Source organism: Echeneis naucrates, chromosome 7 (genome assembly GCF_900963305.1).
Source record: "Echeneis naucrates chromosome 7, fEcheNa1.1, whole genome shotgun sequence".
Classification (NCBI taxonomy): domain Eukaryota; kingdom Metazoa; phylum Chordata; class Actinopteri; order Carangiformes; family Echeneidae; genus Echeneis; species Echeneis naucrates.
This window is the reverse complement of record NC_042517.1, coordinates 15,796,608-15,815,843: the sequence shown is the minus strand read 5'-3', so window position 1 is coordinate 15,815,843 and position 19,236 is coordinate 15,796,608. Positions and strand designations below refer to the sequence as shown.

Below are 19,236 nucleotides of genomic sequence, written 5' to 3'. Positions count from 1 at the left end.
GAATTACAGCAAAACGGAGCAACTCCTCACATTTATAAAGTCGGCACAAGATAATATTTGCCATTATCTTGGTTAAACCATTACAACAGTTAAGTTATTTGTTCAGTTATCAGAATAGGCTAATTGTTTGAGCTTTGTTCATTTATTGGTCTAATTATGCATTTTGTATAAGAAAAGCAAACCAAAAAACAAGGTTTTTGTGTGGTTCTAACTCTGATCCAGACAGTAATGAGGAAAAAATTACTAATGGATGAAATTCCCGGCCTCAGGTTTCGGCACCTCGGACAGCGATATATTAATGAGGCCCTGACGTTAGTGAAAACTTTTCCCATCAGACAGCTAAATTCATGGGATGTAGCAGGTGTGGTGCAAGAGAATATCTGAGCAAGAACAAAGGTGGGAGATTACCTGACCTTTGTCAGAATAATGAAATCACATCAAATCAATGGACGTGTTCCTTCAGATCTGTAATGCGTCTCCATTCTTGGACCGGCTGCACTGCTCACTGGCACAGTCAGTCAGCAGCTGGCCATTAGCCTGAGCCTTCAGGGCCCAGAGCAGAGAGGAGAAATGGTGAAATTAGATGTGAAGCATAGAAATGGTAAACCTAACGGTGAATAAAGTTAACGCAGGTGAATTGCATTAAAATAAGGATTATAAATCTGATATTTTAAAAGTTTAGTTGCCATTAGGTACCAACTTAACATTTCTGGCAATAACAGTAAAAGAAATGAAAAATGGCTTCTTGACCTGCTAAAGTTTCATGCACGCATTGAAAAGACACTTTTTCTTTAGTTAGAAACGTTGATCCATTCAGCAGCTGACCTTTTATGTAAACAAATCTCTCATTTGTTTTCTGAGGGTGGCAAACATTGAATGGCATATTCAGTCCGTAAAAACAGGCAGAAATGTCATTCCAGCATACTGTGTTACCTGATGTGTTACCATTACACACCAAAGGATGGTTTTGTGTATGTGTGTGTGTTTATGTGCATGCGTAATTTGCTCGTTTACATATTGCCGTTGTGTAACAATGCCAGGGCTGCTACCAAGAATTTCTTTTTTTAGTATCTAGTCCGATCATCAATGCATCTGCGGCCCATGGCCTCAATGAATTGATCATTCGTCAGTTTATGCCCATCACATTATCCCAGAAGTTGCTGCACACACTGGCAGTGCGGTCGGCTGTGGTTTGTTTACATGCCACGTTATCACAAAGTCTCAGGTCTGGGTTTGGCTCATGACCTATGCTGGAAGGTCATTCCCCTCTCTCTCCCTGTCTCACCACTGAGTTGTATTTTTTCCCCTGTAGAATGGCCGCTCTGCATATCTACAAAAGAACCATTTGAAGTTTGAGGTTAATGTTAAAAACCATCATTATTGGCTGATCCAAATATCAGTGAAGAGGAAGAAATAATATTCAGAAATCAGATCGGGAGCTCCAGATGGGTTGCTCTTTAAGACCTACGGATTTTTACAGAACTATGGCTTACCAGCCCGACTCCGTCACCTGAAGAGGTGCGCGCTACATCTACTGTACATAGAATCAGCGTAAAACTTATTATGGGATCTGTGACATTTGCAAATTTTTTCTTTCTTTGGCCTTTAATATACCACCCTCATCTTTTAGTGCTGATTATTTTCCAGTGCTTTGGTCGACCATATGTTACACAGCAGTCCGTTAGCAGCAAACCCTCTGTCAAAAATAGTTTCGTGTTTGTTGTTACTGTTGTTGTCTTGCACCTGCATGGTTTCAACTTCCCTCTTGCTCTCACGACTGTAACGTTCTGTGAAGCTGCGTGAGCAGGAATGGTGTTTATGTCGGGTTGAGAGATTGAAAGTGGAGCAGTCGGCCAGGCCAATAGAGAAGCAGAACTGGAGCTTATTGTGAGAGAGGATAATTGCTCTATACGGTTTACAGAGAGGCAGAGAATCAGAAATTTATCTGAGGGCATGAGGCTGCAATTCAGAAGGAAATGGCACAAAATGCAGTTTCATACTACATAATATGAGCAGCTCTGGAGTAGGAACCTAAGTCATCACCAACAGAGTGAAAACAACTTGAATTTATCATTGCCAGTTCTTCAGTAATAACCACATGAACAAGAAGCACGTTCTGACTGACTGGAGTATTGCCTGTGCAGTAGCTGCTGTATTCATTTCCTACAGCTGCCTCCTAGTTCAGTCCTGTCCAGAGTTAAGTCCTCTCTGTGCCGAGGAAGACTGAAGACAAGGCTGAAAAAACAAAACGTCTGCTGCCCTATATGCTCTGTTAATTGCACTGCTGCCTGTCTTGGGCAGTACGCGCTCATGAAAGAGGTTTTAATCTCCATGAGACTCTTCCAGGTTAAACAAAGGTTTCACCTTCTCTTACTCTGACTATCTGTGCCCCTTTTTCTCTGTCTCCTCAATTACAAGAGCACGTCTGACTTGATTAATAGATGCAGGCAGGGGCTTTGGGGAAGTTAAAGGTAGGGCTCGGCGGTCATAACAAAATGTAAATCTTCTAGTGTTAACCCCCCTGTTTTAAAGCCCGCAGGTCATAAAGCTCAAAATATTGCAATGGTGTATTTCTTCGTGTTCCGGCTTCAGATGTGACCATTAGAACAGATCAAAACCAGGAGCTCCATTTCGTGTATAAATAATTCAGATGCTTTATGATCTTCATTATGGCGAATGACTGTTTTAGAACAGGACCTGTGATTATCTCCAGGCCTTCTAATAATACCACTGCAGAGCTGATTGATTCATGGGAACGGCCTGCCTTCCCAGGATCACAGACCCCCGGCCTGCCTGGCACAAACAGGCTGCATGTTATTGGCTGACGGTTGGACGCAGCTTGCGAGGCTGTGATGTAGCCGCGGGGGTGAAGAGGCTGGACAAGTGACACGCTGCAGAAACGGAGAAGCGTATTACTGCATTTGTTTTGGTTGCTGTGCGTTTTCTGTCTGCGCGGCCTTGGCAGTGTCTGAGGTCATTCAGAAATAGGTTTAACGGCACAGTTGACATTTACTCTATGTGGCAACAACTGGTCCTAGGTCGATGAAGGAGCAGTTGTTGTGTAAGATTTAGTTTAAAAAAAATCAACAATGAATGTGCCTTCAAGCCTTCAATAAAATTCAGACAGAATGGATTCTGTGCTTATTGGGCCTTTTTTATTTACTGCTGATATTATAAAGTTTTGATTTCACCAGATGGGTAATGGCAACCGCACAGTGATTTTTATTTATTTATTTATTTATTTTTTAATGGGCCTATGAAACACGGGACCAGCTTCCATAATGTGTTTGAACTTTTGGGAAAGCTCTCGATTGTCTTTGAAGTTCCCAACTTCTGGTTCGTCATCACATTCTCTCAGAGTTAATTACAGGCCCCTCACTGTGCTATGAAGCTGGATCACTGGAAAACATACAGTTTTGATTCTCGTGTGCACCGAGGCCATGTGGTTTATGATAAGCTGCTTTGACTTGTAGTATCGGTGCTCTCTGCGTCATGTACCTTTTACTCGCACAGTTTTGTTGTTGATCCGTTTTAGCAGAGCGAAATGCATGAATGTGCAGATCTTCTGTCTGTATGTGCCCTTGTTTTGCTCATAGATAGTACTTGAGATTTAAGTTCAGTGCATCATCTATGATGTGACACACTGCCTATAGTCTACGACTATTCAGTCATTGTAAAATGTATTTTTAAAATCATACATTTTTGCTCCTTTTTCCAATTAGTTATTTTGTATTCCATTCTTTTGTTTTCCAGCACCATATATTAAATGTCACATACATATTGATGTGAGAAAAATACTTTCAAAGCTCATATTGCAATCGCCAAACTGTCCCACCGTGTCATCTTGTGGAGATGTTACTCAGCAATTGTTTTCTTTTTCTCATTCAAAAGCACAGGATTACCTTGACATGGTATGAGGTATAATAACCACCATGTCCTTTTATCCGCTTTCATCACTTCAATGAACGCACATCATACAAACAAACGGAAACCTAAACACTTGAATCGTATGTCAGCCACCAAATCTCCCTGTTTCCCGGCCATGAGATTATCTATGATGCGGTTGTGGATAAAGACTGAACACACTGAGACTGCTTGATAACTTTTGTCAGTCTTGCATCCTCCTCTTCAAGAAGGCAGCAGTCTGTGCTTGAGTCAAGGCTGAATAAGTGCAATGTGCCTGTGGTAAATGTTTCCCTTCAGCAGTAATGAAAAGATACCCAGGTGTCCAGCGACAGTGCACAGGTGTTACATTGCAAGACAAAATCATGTGTGACAAGAGTGTGATTTTGAAAAGCTTTTATCTGATACAAGCGCAGCCGTTGCACCTCCAATCCAGTGAAGACACGCTGGAACATCTATTACCCACTGCCACTGGTAAATTAGATATAGTGAGAGATTAGTGATACTCTCACATATCTTATCCTTTCATCAGTTCAGCAGCAATATCTGGCAAAAGGGCCTCTGAGTGCTTCAGATCTATCCCAGAGTCTGATAGGAGGCATTTGCAATTCTGTCGCTGAATCCCTGGTCAGATGAGGTAGAGCTCACAGGGATGGAGTGAGAGAGTAAGGAGTCATGCACTTTGCCCACAGGAAATACAATTGGATAGCGTGATCATTTGTTCTCAGCTGCTTTTCCAGCAATAGTACTCAAGAGGGATTTGTCTGTGTATATGCGGGGATATAATGATATACAGGATGCTGCTGCTGCTGTTCCTGCTGAATGTGTGATCTGTTTGTGCGTGGCGAGTGTAATCTTTAGAGAGCAAGGAGCAGAAAGTGCAGATGACATTAAGGATTAGACAGCAACAGTAGAATTATTAATTTTATTATTATTATTGTTTTTTTTTTTTTTTTGCTTTTCATAGACCATGATGAGAATAAATGAGATGCACACAAGCAGCGTAGCCTGCTCTAGGAGCTCTGGACTCTTCATTATGCCTTTGTATGTGTGACACTGCATTTTGAGAGCATAATAAACACAAAATCAGCATCTCTTCGGCTCTGGCATAATATTCACGAGTAACAGAGTGGAAAACACGTGCTTCATTTTCCTGCTTCTCTCTACTGTACGAGTCAAGAAAGTACATTAAGAAAATCAAGATAAATGCTGAGTCAAGCTGATGGAAACAAGATAATAGATAAACATCTGTGACCCCTGAAAATCAGGCAAGGTCCTGCAAGCTGGCTTTTTCAAAGAGTAATTACAAATTTATATATACGGTGACAGAGGTGTCATGGTATGTTTAGGTGTGCAGTGAACTCTACAAATACTGTGTTTCATTGCACTGCATTGTCGCACAGATACACGCAGTACAGGTTACTTGCTTTTACATTGGAAAGATTAAACCGCTGGCTCCCATCCAGTGCTGTCCCATGCTTGCTTCACACCCTTAGCAGTTTGTGTTTTAGGTCAAAAGATATAAAGCTATCCAATGTTTTCCAGTCTAAAGCAAAGTAAAATGTTTAATATAACTTTATTTTTTTTAAATCACATATATCATCTCACAACTCCTCAGATTTACTTTATGACCCCTTGAATGGAGCTTGACCCAAACATTGGGAGCTTGACATCAGTATTACCAACATCAGCTTGTCAAGAAGTCTAAACTTGTGCGATGCAGTGGGGAGTATCAATGGGGGCCTAAAGGGTCACGAACTGGCTCAGTCTGTTCTTCACAGTTCAAGGCAGAGAGAAAGCTCTTTGTTTGGCCTACAATGAAAAGCTTGTCTTGTCTTCTGCCTCTGATGTTCTCAGGCTCAGGGCCATTTCACTGACAGAAGGAGTCTTTACACAGCGCTGTGCCCTCTGCCAGAGAGCTGTGGAGACGCTGCGCTGTGTTGTTTCACAGAAAAAAACCAAAAACAGCAGGAGAACTGACCCCCTCACCTCCCATCTGCAAAGCAGAGTGCCGAGGTCACCAACCCCTGGGGAGTTCAGTTTTTCCAGCTGCTGACTCTAATAGGAGTGCTTAGAAAAATGTTTTTGTGGAACAATGTTATTCCACAGAGCAAGTTACTAAATGCTGATCACAACAAAGCTGAAATAACTGGAGGTGGCACGGGTCGTACTGTTTTTCATTTGAGTTTATTAAGCACGTGAATGGTACCTATTTAGGTTAATCCCTGAGATTTAGCGATGGCTGTTGTTAAAGGGAGCCTTCAGCTTGGTCTGTCACATGTGGCCTAACCCCAACATCTGTGATGGTATTGATCACCCCAGCATGGAGTCAGCTGATTTAGAGAAGAGGTGATACACTGCCATCTTGTGGTGTCTAGTTTCTAGTGCTCTCTCTCTCCCTCCCTCCCTCTCTCTCTATGCCCATCTGTCAGCCTGATGGATTTGAGATGGGAGGGATCTCATGAGAACAGACAGAACCCCTGCAGAGTGGCTCAGCTGAACACAAAACGATGCTTTCCCGCTGTTTGGGACGGACACTTCCAGCAGTACTGTTCATCCTTCGTATTGTACAGAGTCACACAAAGCATTACACCCTGAACATGCAATTTCTTATCAAGGGTTGCAAAATTCTTGGAGTCTTCAGAGTTGCAAACTTTCATTGGGAATCAGTGGGAATAAATGGGAATTAACTGGAAATTTACAAAATTGAAGGTGGGTCCTTAACAGGGAACTTAAGTACAATCAAGCAAACTATAATTATAATATCATCTTGGCTAAAACAACTAGATTTAATGCTAAGACACTTGAATATCTATGCAATTCCCCAATCACATTCACATCACATTTTTGAGAATTAACAGGACAAAAATGGCAATTTTAGAAATTTTAACTTGGCCTTTCAAAGAGAATGTAAATGCTCCTACCCTATTTTTATCTACCCTATCTGTGCATTGCATTGCATTACTGTTTTTGCAAACCTTTTCTCTATTTCTCTAAATCTATCATTTAAATAAAAAAATGTCCAAATCTGCCCAGCCAAAATTACCATGGAAAGTTTTCAGAAATTTACCTGATATTTTCACCTCTTTGCAGCCCTACTTTTATCAAGTAGAGACCTGATAAGATCCAAGGGGCCATTGGCTTTACGAACACGAAAAAGAAAATGTGCTTTCATGGGAACAAAATGTCGCATTAGTTTAGTAGCACGGATTTTGGTGCTTTGTGACCTCTAACAACTACACATCTCTTATCTCTCTGCTCATCAGCAAAGGCAACTCAACACAGACTGAAAGCCATTCAGCCAGAAACTGTATTGTGAGGTGTTGCTTTGTTGGGAAATTCTCCAGTTTACTAATGTTGTAATCTTTCTTTCTTTGTTCTATAATCCAAATGTTTGGTCTAAAACAAGTAGTCCATTCAGAGACTTCTTGATCAACAGCTAATTATTTTCCAAATATCTTCATAATGAGTTAGTCTATTCACTTATTTTTCTTAATACAATTTTTTTTTCTTTTAAATGCAGCATATTGAGGTTTTACACCGTTAGTCAGACAAAACAAAATGGTAATGACAGTTTTTTTCAGTTTGAAGTGGGATTACGTTCCCTTTTTTTTTTTTTTTTTTTTTTTTAAATGAATCCATTAGTTCCTTTCCGAGGAAACCTCTGAAATGTTTTTCTTCCTCAACCAATAATTCAAAATTCAAAAGTAATTTATTCATTACAAGAGAGAACAAAGAAAAATGGCCAATATCTACTTTTGAAAATATCGAAGCAGTACATTTTCATCTTCCTCTCACTTGACTAATTGAAGATTAGTTTTAGTTCTGATGTAAGACTGTTAATTTTCCTGCCTCTCCACTAAACGCTTGGGGTGGTTTAGTTATGTTTCGAAAATGGGGAATCACTATTCCACAGTTCTGTAGTTGGCTCCTTTGTCGATACTTGACTGTGATTTGTTTTTGTCCTCGCATGCTTCCAGAGTAGAATTTATCCTGCTGCTAAAGTCCAACAGCTCACATCGTACACCAGGGCCAGCTGGATTAAAAGGGGCCATATGGTGGCAGAGGAGAGTGGGGAGGTTGGCACTAGAAGGCCAACGTATGCAATATTGTACAGTATGTCTAACCATGTCCTGTGTCCAGGGCAAGACTAAAACAACACCTTAAATATTACCTAAAGCAGATTGTAATGGTGTGTATGCTTGTGCTTATATGTATGTACACGTGTGTAGAGGTATCAAAGGCTGCGCCCTTTGGTTGAAAAGCCATGAATGTAAGGCTATTTGTCAATTTCAAAGCGTGTCTTGCTCACTGCTCTGCTCCTCTATCTCTGTGTGTTCCCCGGTTGCTAACACTGTGCTCAGGATTTGCTAATACACACTACAAATGTACGATTGGAATGGAGCTCACCGTTTTCCTCGTCTTCTCCTCCTTTCAACCTTTTGCCATCCATGAACATACAAAAACACACAGTGAACATTTCTAGAAAGATGCTAATTGGTCAACAGACAGCCTGCAAGTCAAATTACATGCCGCGCTTTGACAGAGCTGTCACTTGGTTTTCCTGGAGCATCGCACTAATGAACTGTCTTTGTGCTCGGAAGGTGAGAACGAGAAGGTAACTGGTCTCCTTGTCTTGCTCGTCTTTTTGCCCCATTACTTAGTGACTGCATTCTGTAGCATGTTCAACCATTGAAAATGTTGGAATGGATGTCAGTTGTGTGGAAACAGGGGTCAGTTCTTAAACTGAGTTTCTTTCTTCCTGCGAACATGAGTAGTCTTGCAACCTGCCTATTTTGAGACCTATTGTCTCAATTGCATATCACTGACCAATCGATTTGAATGAATGGACTGGGATTCATTTGAAAATGTCACAGTCTCTCACATGCTAACACAAACAGCAAAAATGAAGAGCTGAAGGGATTGCTTGTGTTCAGAGGTTATATAGGAATATGATTGTAATGGCAGTGAGACGACACTGACATATAATTAGCTGTTACCTAAGTTCATTAACAAAACGCCAAAGGTCTGACAGAACTACTCAGCTTGGCGTTCACACTCGATACATCGACAGCACTGTGCCATCAAGTCTGTCTGGAATGGAAAGCATCCTCCCCTGGAGACTGTAAGATACGAGCCCAGTGTTCCTGTCTTTAGCCTTGTGTGTATTTGGGTGTGTGTACCGGTGTATGTGTGTGTGTGTGTGTGTGCACATGGAGCCCTGAAACCTTGAAGAGAGCTTGTCTCCATAGACACACTTCTGCCTGCTTACCATCCTGCTTTGAACGCTATTACCTGGTGGAGGAGCCAATAGGCGTACCAGTTAGTGTTCAATTTGACCCATTTTGTATTCAAATTACCCCCCCTCCCCCCCAACATGAAGACGGCGGTTCAGCAGCTTTACTTTATTTCTACTTAAAATTTTTACACTTCCTATCAGATTTTGGAATCACTTTTATGATGCAACCTGTGTGCAAGCCACATAGTTTCTATTTCACCGACTCAGTGCATCTCCTGACATAAAGAGCTCAACAATAATGTCGAAGTGCAGTTTTCAACTAATTTGCCAAATGAGCAGATTACTTTTGCTAAATTTTTTGTGTCATCAAATGCCTCCTCTATGTTTGAGTTCCGTTGGATGCCTTTTTTCCGCATACATATATAACCAGAATCGTGCAATCGGAGCATCTGAGGCTGTCTACACCATCTGTCATTTGACTGGAAAAAAACCTTGGGTGTTTTTGAAAGGCACTACGGTGGAAAGTGCATTGATTTCAGAGGAGTGAAAGATGGAGAAGGTGGTTAGGTATGTGTTGGGGTGGGGGGGGGGCAAATAGGTATAAGAGAAATGGGAAAGGAGAGAGCGCAAGAAGGAGATGAGAGAGGGAGTGAAAACAAAATGGGAGGGAGGTTAGAGAGAAGGCATGATAATGAGCCCTACCTCTGACACATCCTCCTGTTCCTATGGAGACCAAGGAGCCAATCATATGGCCCTGCTGAGGACTGTACTACTGAGGAAAGATAAGAGGGTGGAGACAGGATATGCAGATGCTTCTCTGTGTGTGTGACGGGCAGGAAAATCTCTCATCAGCTCTCCTGTAGGTTGTGTCCTCTTGGTTTTCCCCCAGGCACTGACACCAGTAAGGAATTACTGGAATCATAAACCAGGATTTAAAATCCCAGCCATCTCACCAGTGATGGATCCTTTAGCTCTATGACTCTCCCTATCCCACCACCTCTCCTCCTCTTCCTCCCTCACCATCAGCAGCTCCCCCCCCCATCCAACAGCAGCCTCTTGGATGCTCCTCGTTGCATCACACACACTGCTCTCTAGCAGCCCGTGTTTGTGACTGGGAGGGAGAGGGAGAGTGAATGTGAGGGAGACTGTGTGCACACCCCGTCCCGCCGTCGAGTTCCATTGACCAGCATACAGGATGGACAAACCCAGCGTGTGGCGTGCTGTGGTGAGCAGCACAGACCCCAGGCGAACGCGGGACCCTGGGTCCCACTCGAGCAGACCGGGCTCTGCCATGGGCTACCGACTCTACGACATGTGAGTAACATGTTCAGTGTGAGTGCTGTGAGTGTAGGCACGGACGGGCTCGCCGCTTAGGGCGGCACTGATGTAGCTCCCATTCATAGAGACAGCAGTCGAGTGGGAGGTGGTGGAGGAAAACACGGTGCCTACCTCTCCAGTGTGTATGCTGAGTCACCTATGGCATCCAGAGCTTGCTCTGTGCTCTCATGTTCCCGTCCTGTGCACTTAGTAAACAACATCGCTCTCCTGGGGAGGGCGGTGAGATCCCTTCGTGTGAATGAGATATTTCAACAAGATGAATTAATAGCATGTCTTCATCGACAACAATGAACCCTCAGTGTTGTGTTTAAACATTTTTTGAGAGTCTTACGTTATGTCTGAAATCACAACAAGATCATGTGAGCGATGGGTTTAGAGCCTCAGGCGGCTGAGGGAAAATGATTCATCTCTGCGTGCTGCTGTGACAGTTCTAACAGGGCACATGAGTTCCTCCCAGCTTCTGCCATATATTTGTGGGTGTGATACGTTCGTGTGGGTGATTGGTACACAATGTGTGTGTGTGTGTGTGTGTGTAAAATGCGGCTGCTTCTGTGATGTTATTTTTGGGATGCCGATGAGTCCTACAGTCTGTGTGTGGAAACCTTGCATCTCTCCTTCACTAAAGCATGAGTCAGTTGTATTATTTTGGAGTCATGTACAAGATATTTCTGCACATTCAGTCCTTACCTACTAGAGCACACTGGCTGCATTTGGCTGAATAAGCATTCCGTTGCCTTGTTTCTCTGCAGAGGCATAATTAATTTGGTTTCTTGGGTTGTAGTGTATGTGTTATCTGCACCACACTGGACCTTTGGATTCCTTTACAGGCCCTTAAGTTTAGCCGTGTACGTGAACACTTGGATTTTTCACACGTTTTATTCAGCAGCTGGTGCATAACGTTGGGCTGAATTGCCCTGTCATGTCATGATCTAACACCGTACATGATGATCAGTCATCTTAATGAATATGAGACCTTCACGGGTCTCCTGTGAGTCCTTCACATGCAGGCAATGTCCTGCTGCCATTCACCGTCTTAAATCTCTGCCTTGTTCCCATCTGTTTGACTCTCAGCAATGCATGAATACAATCCTCAGATTACCAAGTTCCATCACTCTACCACTAATTATAATTTCGTAATAATCATGGATTCTGTTTTTGTTGTTACATAACAGGCGAGCGAACATTTCTGTCCTTGTGCTTCTGTGTCAGCAGCTGATTTATTGCCATCGTTTCCGCACAGCTTCAATCCAGGCAAAGCTTTAAGCACCCACATGACTGGGTTAGCAGCCAGAGCCTAGGAAGGTGAAAGCTTGGTGCAAATCTGTTAAATCGTTCTTGTGCTGCAGATTGACACTAGTATGTTGCCTCTCTCTGTTTATCAGAGGCTCCCAGGATCTGGTCAGTTTGCTTTTGATTAGGATTTACAGCAGGATGAGTCTGCTCTGTTGTAAATGTCATTTCATCATCCCTGGCAGTCCCCAGTCCCTGTGGAATTTTAATTCTGTGCCTACAACACTGAGAGGCCAAGAGCAGGACATCCTTTAGTTTGGCCTTTAAAGATATTCCACTTCACTGCTCTGGCCTTGGGGGATGCAGAGGTTGCCTTGGGTTGAATACTTTCAAATAACATCAGGCGCATTGTGTTCAGTTTAGCACCATGGAATGTTTCTACCCTGAAAATACAGTTCTCTTCATGCAAGAGAGGCTGAAGATGGAGGACCTGAAGCGTTTGCTGTCAGTAATCAAACTGTGCCTGTTAATGTGCTGTCATGTGGTAAGCCATCTGACAACGAGTTTAGGTAGCGGGATGTCGTATAGTTTACTGGTGCCGAGCACTGTACAGCTGGGCCTCACAGCGGGGGAGAGCACTGTCTTCACAATGCGTGCAACAAAATAATCAGATTTAGAGTAGAATCAAGATTTTTATCATGATGTATATTTCTAAAATAGAAGTAAGTAATGACAGATCAACCAGTCGAGGGGGTTTCGCCGTTTTTATCAGCATTTCTGTCCAGGTTACTGTTCAGTAGTTGTCAATCCGGCTTGGCTCATGAAAATTAAAGTGCTTTAAAACAAACTGAGGAGCTTGTTAATCCTGTTGTCCATGACTTCACTATCCAGGAGGTTTGATCTTTGCGCGTAGTTAATTCTATGGGATCACTTTTCTGTAAACTGCAGTATGTTACGCTACATGGACATGGTGGCTAATAAACATCGATAGGCTTTACCTTTCATTAAGATAGTGTCACGCATCCTCAGAAGGGCGTTCATGCTGTCAAGCCATTCCAAATTTCCAATTATTGCCTGAGAGGTTCTTAATGTGATCTCACATGTTCACGTAGTGCCAGTTCTGATGGGAAAAAGTAAGTGCGTCATCAGGGCTGTAAGGCACTGGCAGCACGTTCCCACACTTTGAGCCTGAGCCTTTGACAGCAGAGTCTGCGAGGGCAAAGGCAACTGCTAGCACAACGCTGAATACGACTCCATTGAGAGAGTGACAGGAGGATACATGCAGCTGTTACATAAGACAATATCTGTCTACATTGCATGGCATTGCCAGGACATGGGTTGGCATATAACATGCTGTCAGTTCATGTAGCGTCAGTGAATGGGGGCATAATAGTACAGAGCAGGAAGTGAGTCACTGGAATACATGCTGTTCACGTGGAATGGCCTGTCATTATAATCACCTTTTGATATTTCACTTGTCTAACCACAGTAAATGGCCACAAATGATGAGTGCCATTGTGTAAAACTGACATATTTATGGCCATTACAACACCATAATTCTTAGTTAAGTTTCTATGCCAAGGGCTGTATAGCTTATTTAACGATCAAATGCTTGAGCCCTCCCTTAGTAATGACTTTGATGGACACAGCACTTTCACATCCTGAGATTTCCCATCCTGCATCACTTATGTTCACAGACAATAGTCAGTGCTCTTCAAAAATACTTAATAGCAATAAGTAATACCATAATCGACCACGAATTGATCAGAAAGAATGATACAAGAGTCACAAATCGCCTCACTGAGGTGATTTGACATTGCAAGTGTAAATGGAGCCCCCATGGTAAAGCCACTCACTGTACCTTTCCCGCCCCACAATGCTACAGTAGCACTTCGGCTCTCGCCAAAATAGCACAAACTTGGCTAAGGCTGAGCTCAGTCAGCTCAGAGGCTGTCATTTGCACAGTAAAACGTCAGCAGCTGGACATCTGTAGGCTGCCACAGAGTTGGCTGAGTCTGCAGCTGGAGCCGTGTCAGCCATGTGTAAGGATTATCAACCCAGCAGGATCTGTTGTGCTCTCGAGGGCACATCTCAGTGAGTTCAAGTTCCTTCAGGGGGAGAAGCTAGTGCTGATGCATTCGTGGTTTGAAACGGCCCATAATAAGTCCCTGCCTTTGCCAATAGCAGCATCAGAAGTGACAGAATGGAACAGAGTTGGTTGCATCAGAAAAGGGTGCATCTTCAGAACATTTTGTTCTTCTGGCAAAAATAAAATGTTATGTTTATCAGCAGCAATGTTATATAATGATAAGCATACCCAGATATCACTAAGCGTGTTGTATATTCTTATTTCCATAGATTTAGTTCGCTGTTTCATCACTTTATAGTTTATATGTAAATACAGTTTAGGCTTTTTGCTGTCATGACTGTCTGCCTTGCGTATGTGCTGTATTTCCTTACCTCATTTCTACCCTCAGATTTTGAAAGGCCTTAAAGTAGCTGGCAGAGACTGAAGACTCTGGGATCCACCTCCAAACAGCCACAGATTATTTGTCTTCCTCTTTTGTTCTTTTTTATTTAGCTTTGCTGTTTGCCTCTGCTTGTGCTTTCTCCTAAAACACAAAGCCAGAGCTGGAGGAGTGAGTCTGCAGTTATTGTGGATCCCTAGTCACCTTGTCCTCCCTCTTTCTTTTTCTCGTAGTTTCCTCACCCTCCTTCTTCTCCTCTTCTGTTTCATCCTTTTTTTTATTTGCTCCCTCCACCTATCTTCTGCATGATTGCTTTCATGCTGACAGTCACATAGCTCTCACAGTACAATCCATATGATACAAGAGCTTGTCTTTATTTAAACTGTGTAACTTTCCTGTAAGATGACCCCCCCAACACGCACACACACACACACAAACTCCCACCCTACCAGACCACATCTATATTATCTGTCTTGTAGTAACATGATGCAACTCATAAACGCAGGCTCTTACAGTATTGGAATTTCTCTGCTCACTGTAGGAATTTGGTTATCATCCCAAACAGGGAAAGAGGCACGACTGTGTATCGCATCAGAGCAGCATGTATACAAAGAGAATAAGTTCCACAGTACAAATTTAATCTCATGAGTCATCCTGGTTCACACTCTCAACTGTGTTTTCCATTTAGCAGCCACAAGCGGCGCTTAATGATCTAAAAGCTTTTTGTCTAAACATGTCCAAGTCAGCCATTTGAGGTCTAAGGTCTCACATTTATTGAATGCCTCGTCGATGCAGCATGAATTAGGAATAAATGAATTTCCATTATGTGTAACGTTGATTTGCCCTGAGTGAATCAGCATGCCTGTGAGAATCCTCATTCTCCCCAATCACACCGTCTTATTGGCTGATAAACTCGGAAAGCGTGGAAGGTACTCCCATCGACCACCAGGGGGTGAACTTTTCTAACACATCCGTCCAAGAGGGCAGTCCAACACACTGACATTGCTATGAGCTCATGCTCTCTTGTGTAATCAGTGAAATCCTAATTATGAGGTCTTTATGTATTTTTAGTACAACAAAACTTGACTAACTGTTTTTCCTCTGTGTTTTGTGGCAGTACTGTCTTCACACATCTTCTAATGTCCACTTTAAAATGGCTCAGTTGTCCACAACAATAATCTGTCCATAACAGGAGAGACAGGGGGTCATGGCTAGTGTTAAGCTATGAAATCCTGTGTTCATTTTATCTGCACAGTCTTTAAGATCCTTGCTGTGGTGTCTTTTCCATACGTTGTTTATCTTTTACCACCTGAATTGGACTATCTGTCCGCCCCTTTCCATTCAGCTGTTTCGTACCATCGTGCTGTTGATCAGAAGACTTTCCGCAGCAGGCCATTTTGAGCTAAAGTGTTTATTGACTACACATCTCCCACTCAGTGCAGGTCGTAGTGAAATCCTTAGGGTGGCTTATCAGTGATTGACTGGGTCAGTTAGAGGGGGAAGTGGCTTCCCTGCCCTGGGACGCTCAGTATCAGCCTGCATCAGTGCACTACAGTACAATGCAGCAGGGAGACAGTACATACTTGTGCAAAGGCTTTTCATATGAGATCATTTATTCAGATTGATGGCTGAGCAAATACGATTTTCTGTGTTTTATAGCCTTTGATCTCTGAGGCAATGTAGATCTATATTGATCTGTCTGCAGTGGAGCTGGGATGTTGGGCAAGAGGAAATGAAATATTTGTCATATTTTCTAAATCCTTACTATAGCCTTTGTGATATTTTTGACTTGCGTACACATTCCTGGTAGCTTTATGGAACCCATTTGATAACTGACCTTGACTCTGACCTCTACAAAAACGGACTGACATTGGTTGACACCAGAAAGGCAGGCCTTTTGAGAAAAATCTCAAAAGCAATGATTTTTTTGTGAGTCCTTTCAGCCTTTGGCCCGATACTCTGAACCATTTATCAGGATACCATATGCTCAAAGACAAGAACACACCAAGTGTCTTTTTGCTCATCTGTTACCCACTTTTCCTCTCAATACAATGTAGACAAATAGGAGAAAAATGTCTAGGAATAAAATGCAGGTCATGGATAAAGTGTCACAGTGAGAAGTGGAAGGAATGACCAGTAGGTGAGCAGTTCTCTCCTCACACACTCACACAGGTTCATCATGCACAGTCATGTCAGAGCACTCCTTGTAGAGATAACCTACTCTTCAAATCAGATCCATGTCGAGTTGGTATATGCACTGTCTCTCAGTTCTGTATCCTATAAAATCAAATAATATCCCATCATGTACACTTGGATCAGAGGCACTGGCGTTTGATGTCGGTCAGTGTTGCTGTAATTGACTCTGTGTCTGCTCATAGAAACAGAGGGGATTTCACTAACACTCACCACTCAAGGCACGGGAACTAGAAAAGAGGGAACTAAAAGGTTCTCCATCTGGCGTGACCCACATGACGAACAACAAGCATAATGTGCATGATTAACAGACACAATGTGCATTTGAAAGTGGTGGGAATTATGTTTTAAAGTGTAGTTGCTTGTCTTTGAACTGTGGCTTAAATTGTGGTTGAGATATTTTACCTCAGGCATTATCCCCCATCTGTAATTATTATCTGATTATCAGCGCTAATGCCTCTCAAAATCCACATGCAGAAAACTGAACAAAAAGAATCAGTCGTCATGGAAGGACAAATGCGAAATGAAAGCTATTTTTCATCAAGGCATATTGAGATGGAGAGCTTAGATGAAACGCCCATGTCAGTGTGTGGTAATTTTCTGTGAGACTTCTTTAAATCAGGAGGCCTGGGTTGCGATGAATGGTTTGTAGATTAATTAATTCCTCGGTGTCCCTGCTGTTCACACAGTATAGCCTTTGTGCTGCCCTGGCCTTTCTATATCTTGGCTTGGGAAAACAGAGGAATCCCATATTGTGCCAGGAGGTTTGTGTGTGAAAAGAGTCATGTGGAGAGGATGTGTCAGGGAAAATGGAGCTAACTATACCAATTAATCTGTTAATGTGTAAATATACACACACATCAGTGTGTGTTTGTTTATATGTGTCACTGTGTATGCGTCGCTGAGTCTACTTGTTTGTGTAAATATGCAACATTTTCAGTGTGAATGTTTGGACACTGACAGTGACTGAATATTGATGAGAGGCCCCTCCACACCCCTTTCCCATGACTGCTGGGACGGGGTGGCACTGCAGTGTGGCACTGCATCTCAGCCAGAGAAAAGGCAGCACTGTGCTTGTGTTCAAATGCAAAACCCCCCTTTATCCAGAAAAGACAGCAACATATTGTGTGTAAGTCTAATAGATCCAACATGACGCTTGCTTCCTAAAGCACAGAAACACAAATTCAAATATTCCTCCACCACACCTCTCTCAGTCTTTCCATTTCATTCACATCATAAATTGCTCAATTGACCGCAAATGAGCATTTTCTCAGGCAGTCTAGGTGTAGTTGCATTGTTGGTAACGATTCTATGACCTTATTGAATCAAAGAAAGCAGCATTTCCTTTTTGGGTGCTGGACATTAGCGAAACATGAGAGCACTTTAAGCCCGTATTTATATAAACAAAGCATGTGAATAAACTCATGTGGTCATACAACATTGCAGCAGCCCCTCCCTGCTGAAGAGCCAACCAATCACAGGCTGCTCTGCTAGGCTTCCATTTGAAGCTTCAGTAGTATGGCAGTGTTGCCCAGCAACCAGAATCGGCACATTTCTGGGAGGTCCTGTGTGGATGGCAGTGGCTGCAAGAGGGACCCAGAGAGAGTAAGAAGGAGAGGATCAGGAGAAGGGGACAGAGATAGGAGGAGAGAAGGTTCAGGATTTCACCCGAGCGAGGAGAAAGGAGGGAGGAGGAGGATGGGGTTAGGCTGAAGCAGAACCGCGCTGAGTGAACGGGAAGACCCGGTGTCTGGACTAATGAGAAAGTTTCTGCTTATAGGAGGAGGAGGAGACATACGAGGAGGCCTTTAACGATCCTGTTTGCATCTGCGCCTGTTCAAACAGAGACGAGCGAGTTTTGGAGGATTCCTCCTCGCCTCCACGCTCCCACACATTCCACTACCTGTGCCTGCTGGAGCGGTGCAGAGCTTTGGATGTAACTGTAATGTCTCAGAGGATCCAGGGCTGACGCACTGTATGAAGGGGACCAGCACAGAGGACAGACTAGCTGACCTGGATAAGATCTAAAACAGAGCTGAAGTGGCCAAAGTGGAGCTTATTTTTAGGGAGGAGGATCCTGAGCATTAATACTGGGTCCAAATCAATCCCACAGAGGGTTCCTGGCAGGCCCGGCTTTCTGAGTTTGTGATGACTGAGACAGGTCCAGGAGTGATGTGGTTGTTCTGGGCGGGTTAAAACCACTCAGGCTGTCATCCAGTGACAGCGGCGAGGCTGGAGCTCCAGAGGAGGACAGATCAGAGGACTGACTGGCTGAAGAAACGAGCAGCGTCCTGTGCTGCCGGTGCCATGGTGCCTTTTAATGTTGTTGGATCTCACTGCCGTTCTGCCCTGTTGATTGTCTGAGCTGAGGATGTGGAAGTTCAAAGCCTTTTGCCTTGATTACTGGCATGTGCTGTGTTTGCACCCACACAACAACTTTTACAAGAGGTATGTTTCTAATATATATATATATGCATAAAAAAAAGCTTTACTGCAAATGAGCATAGTGCCGTCAGTTTGTTGATGCTGCTTCCAGTGTTGAGGTGCTGCTAGCGTTAAGCAATCAGTGAATTTTAAAACAGAATCACTTCATTGGACATAACTGGAGGAGCCGTTGTGGTGCTCAGCTCTGCACACTGACATGCTGGCTGGCAGAGGGAGAGAGAGAGACATTACTCAGGAGTGTGCGTGAGCTGGCTGAACCGTTATCGATTTACTTAGAGAAAACCGCGTTACGGCTTTTATTTTGTAGCAGCACTTGGTTAAGTAACTTGGCGCTGAGAATGATTTTGTTTGTGTCAGTTGTCTGTTTAGCTTTGGCACTGTTGAAGGCAACAACCCGAGCTGGCTCTGACTGAATTCATT

The 19,236-nt window shown here is 43.1% G+C and overlaps 1 protein-coding gene across 5 annotated transcripts in view; it reads left to right on the top strand.

Annotated features, from left to right (window-relative positions):
• iqsec1a (IQ motif and Sec7 domain ArfGEF 1a) overlaps positions 1-19,236 on the top strand; it is an 84,394-nt gene that overhangs the window by 26,604 nt on the left and 38,554 nt on the right. Inside the window, exon 1 of one of the 5 annotated variants that reach the window (XM_029505629.1) lies at positions 18,128-18,819. The exons of the other annotated variants lie outside the window; for them this stretch is intronic. Coding sequence (XP_029361489.1) covers positions 18,743-18,819 — 77 coding nt within the window. The 5' untranslated portion in view covers positions 18,128-18,742. Of the gene's footprint in view, positions 1-18,127; positions 18,820-19,236 lie in introns of those variants that run through there. 5 annotated transcript variants of the gene reach the window in all.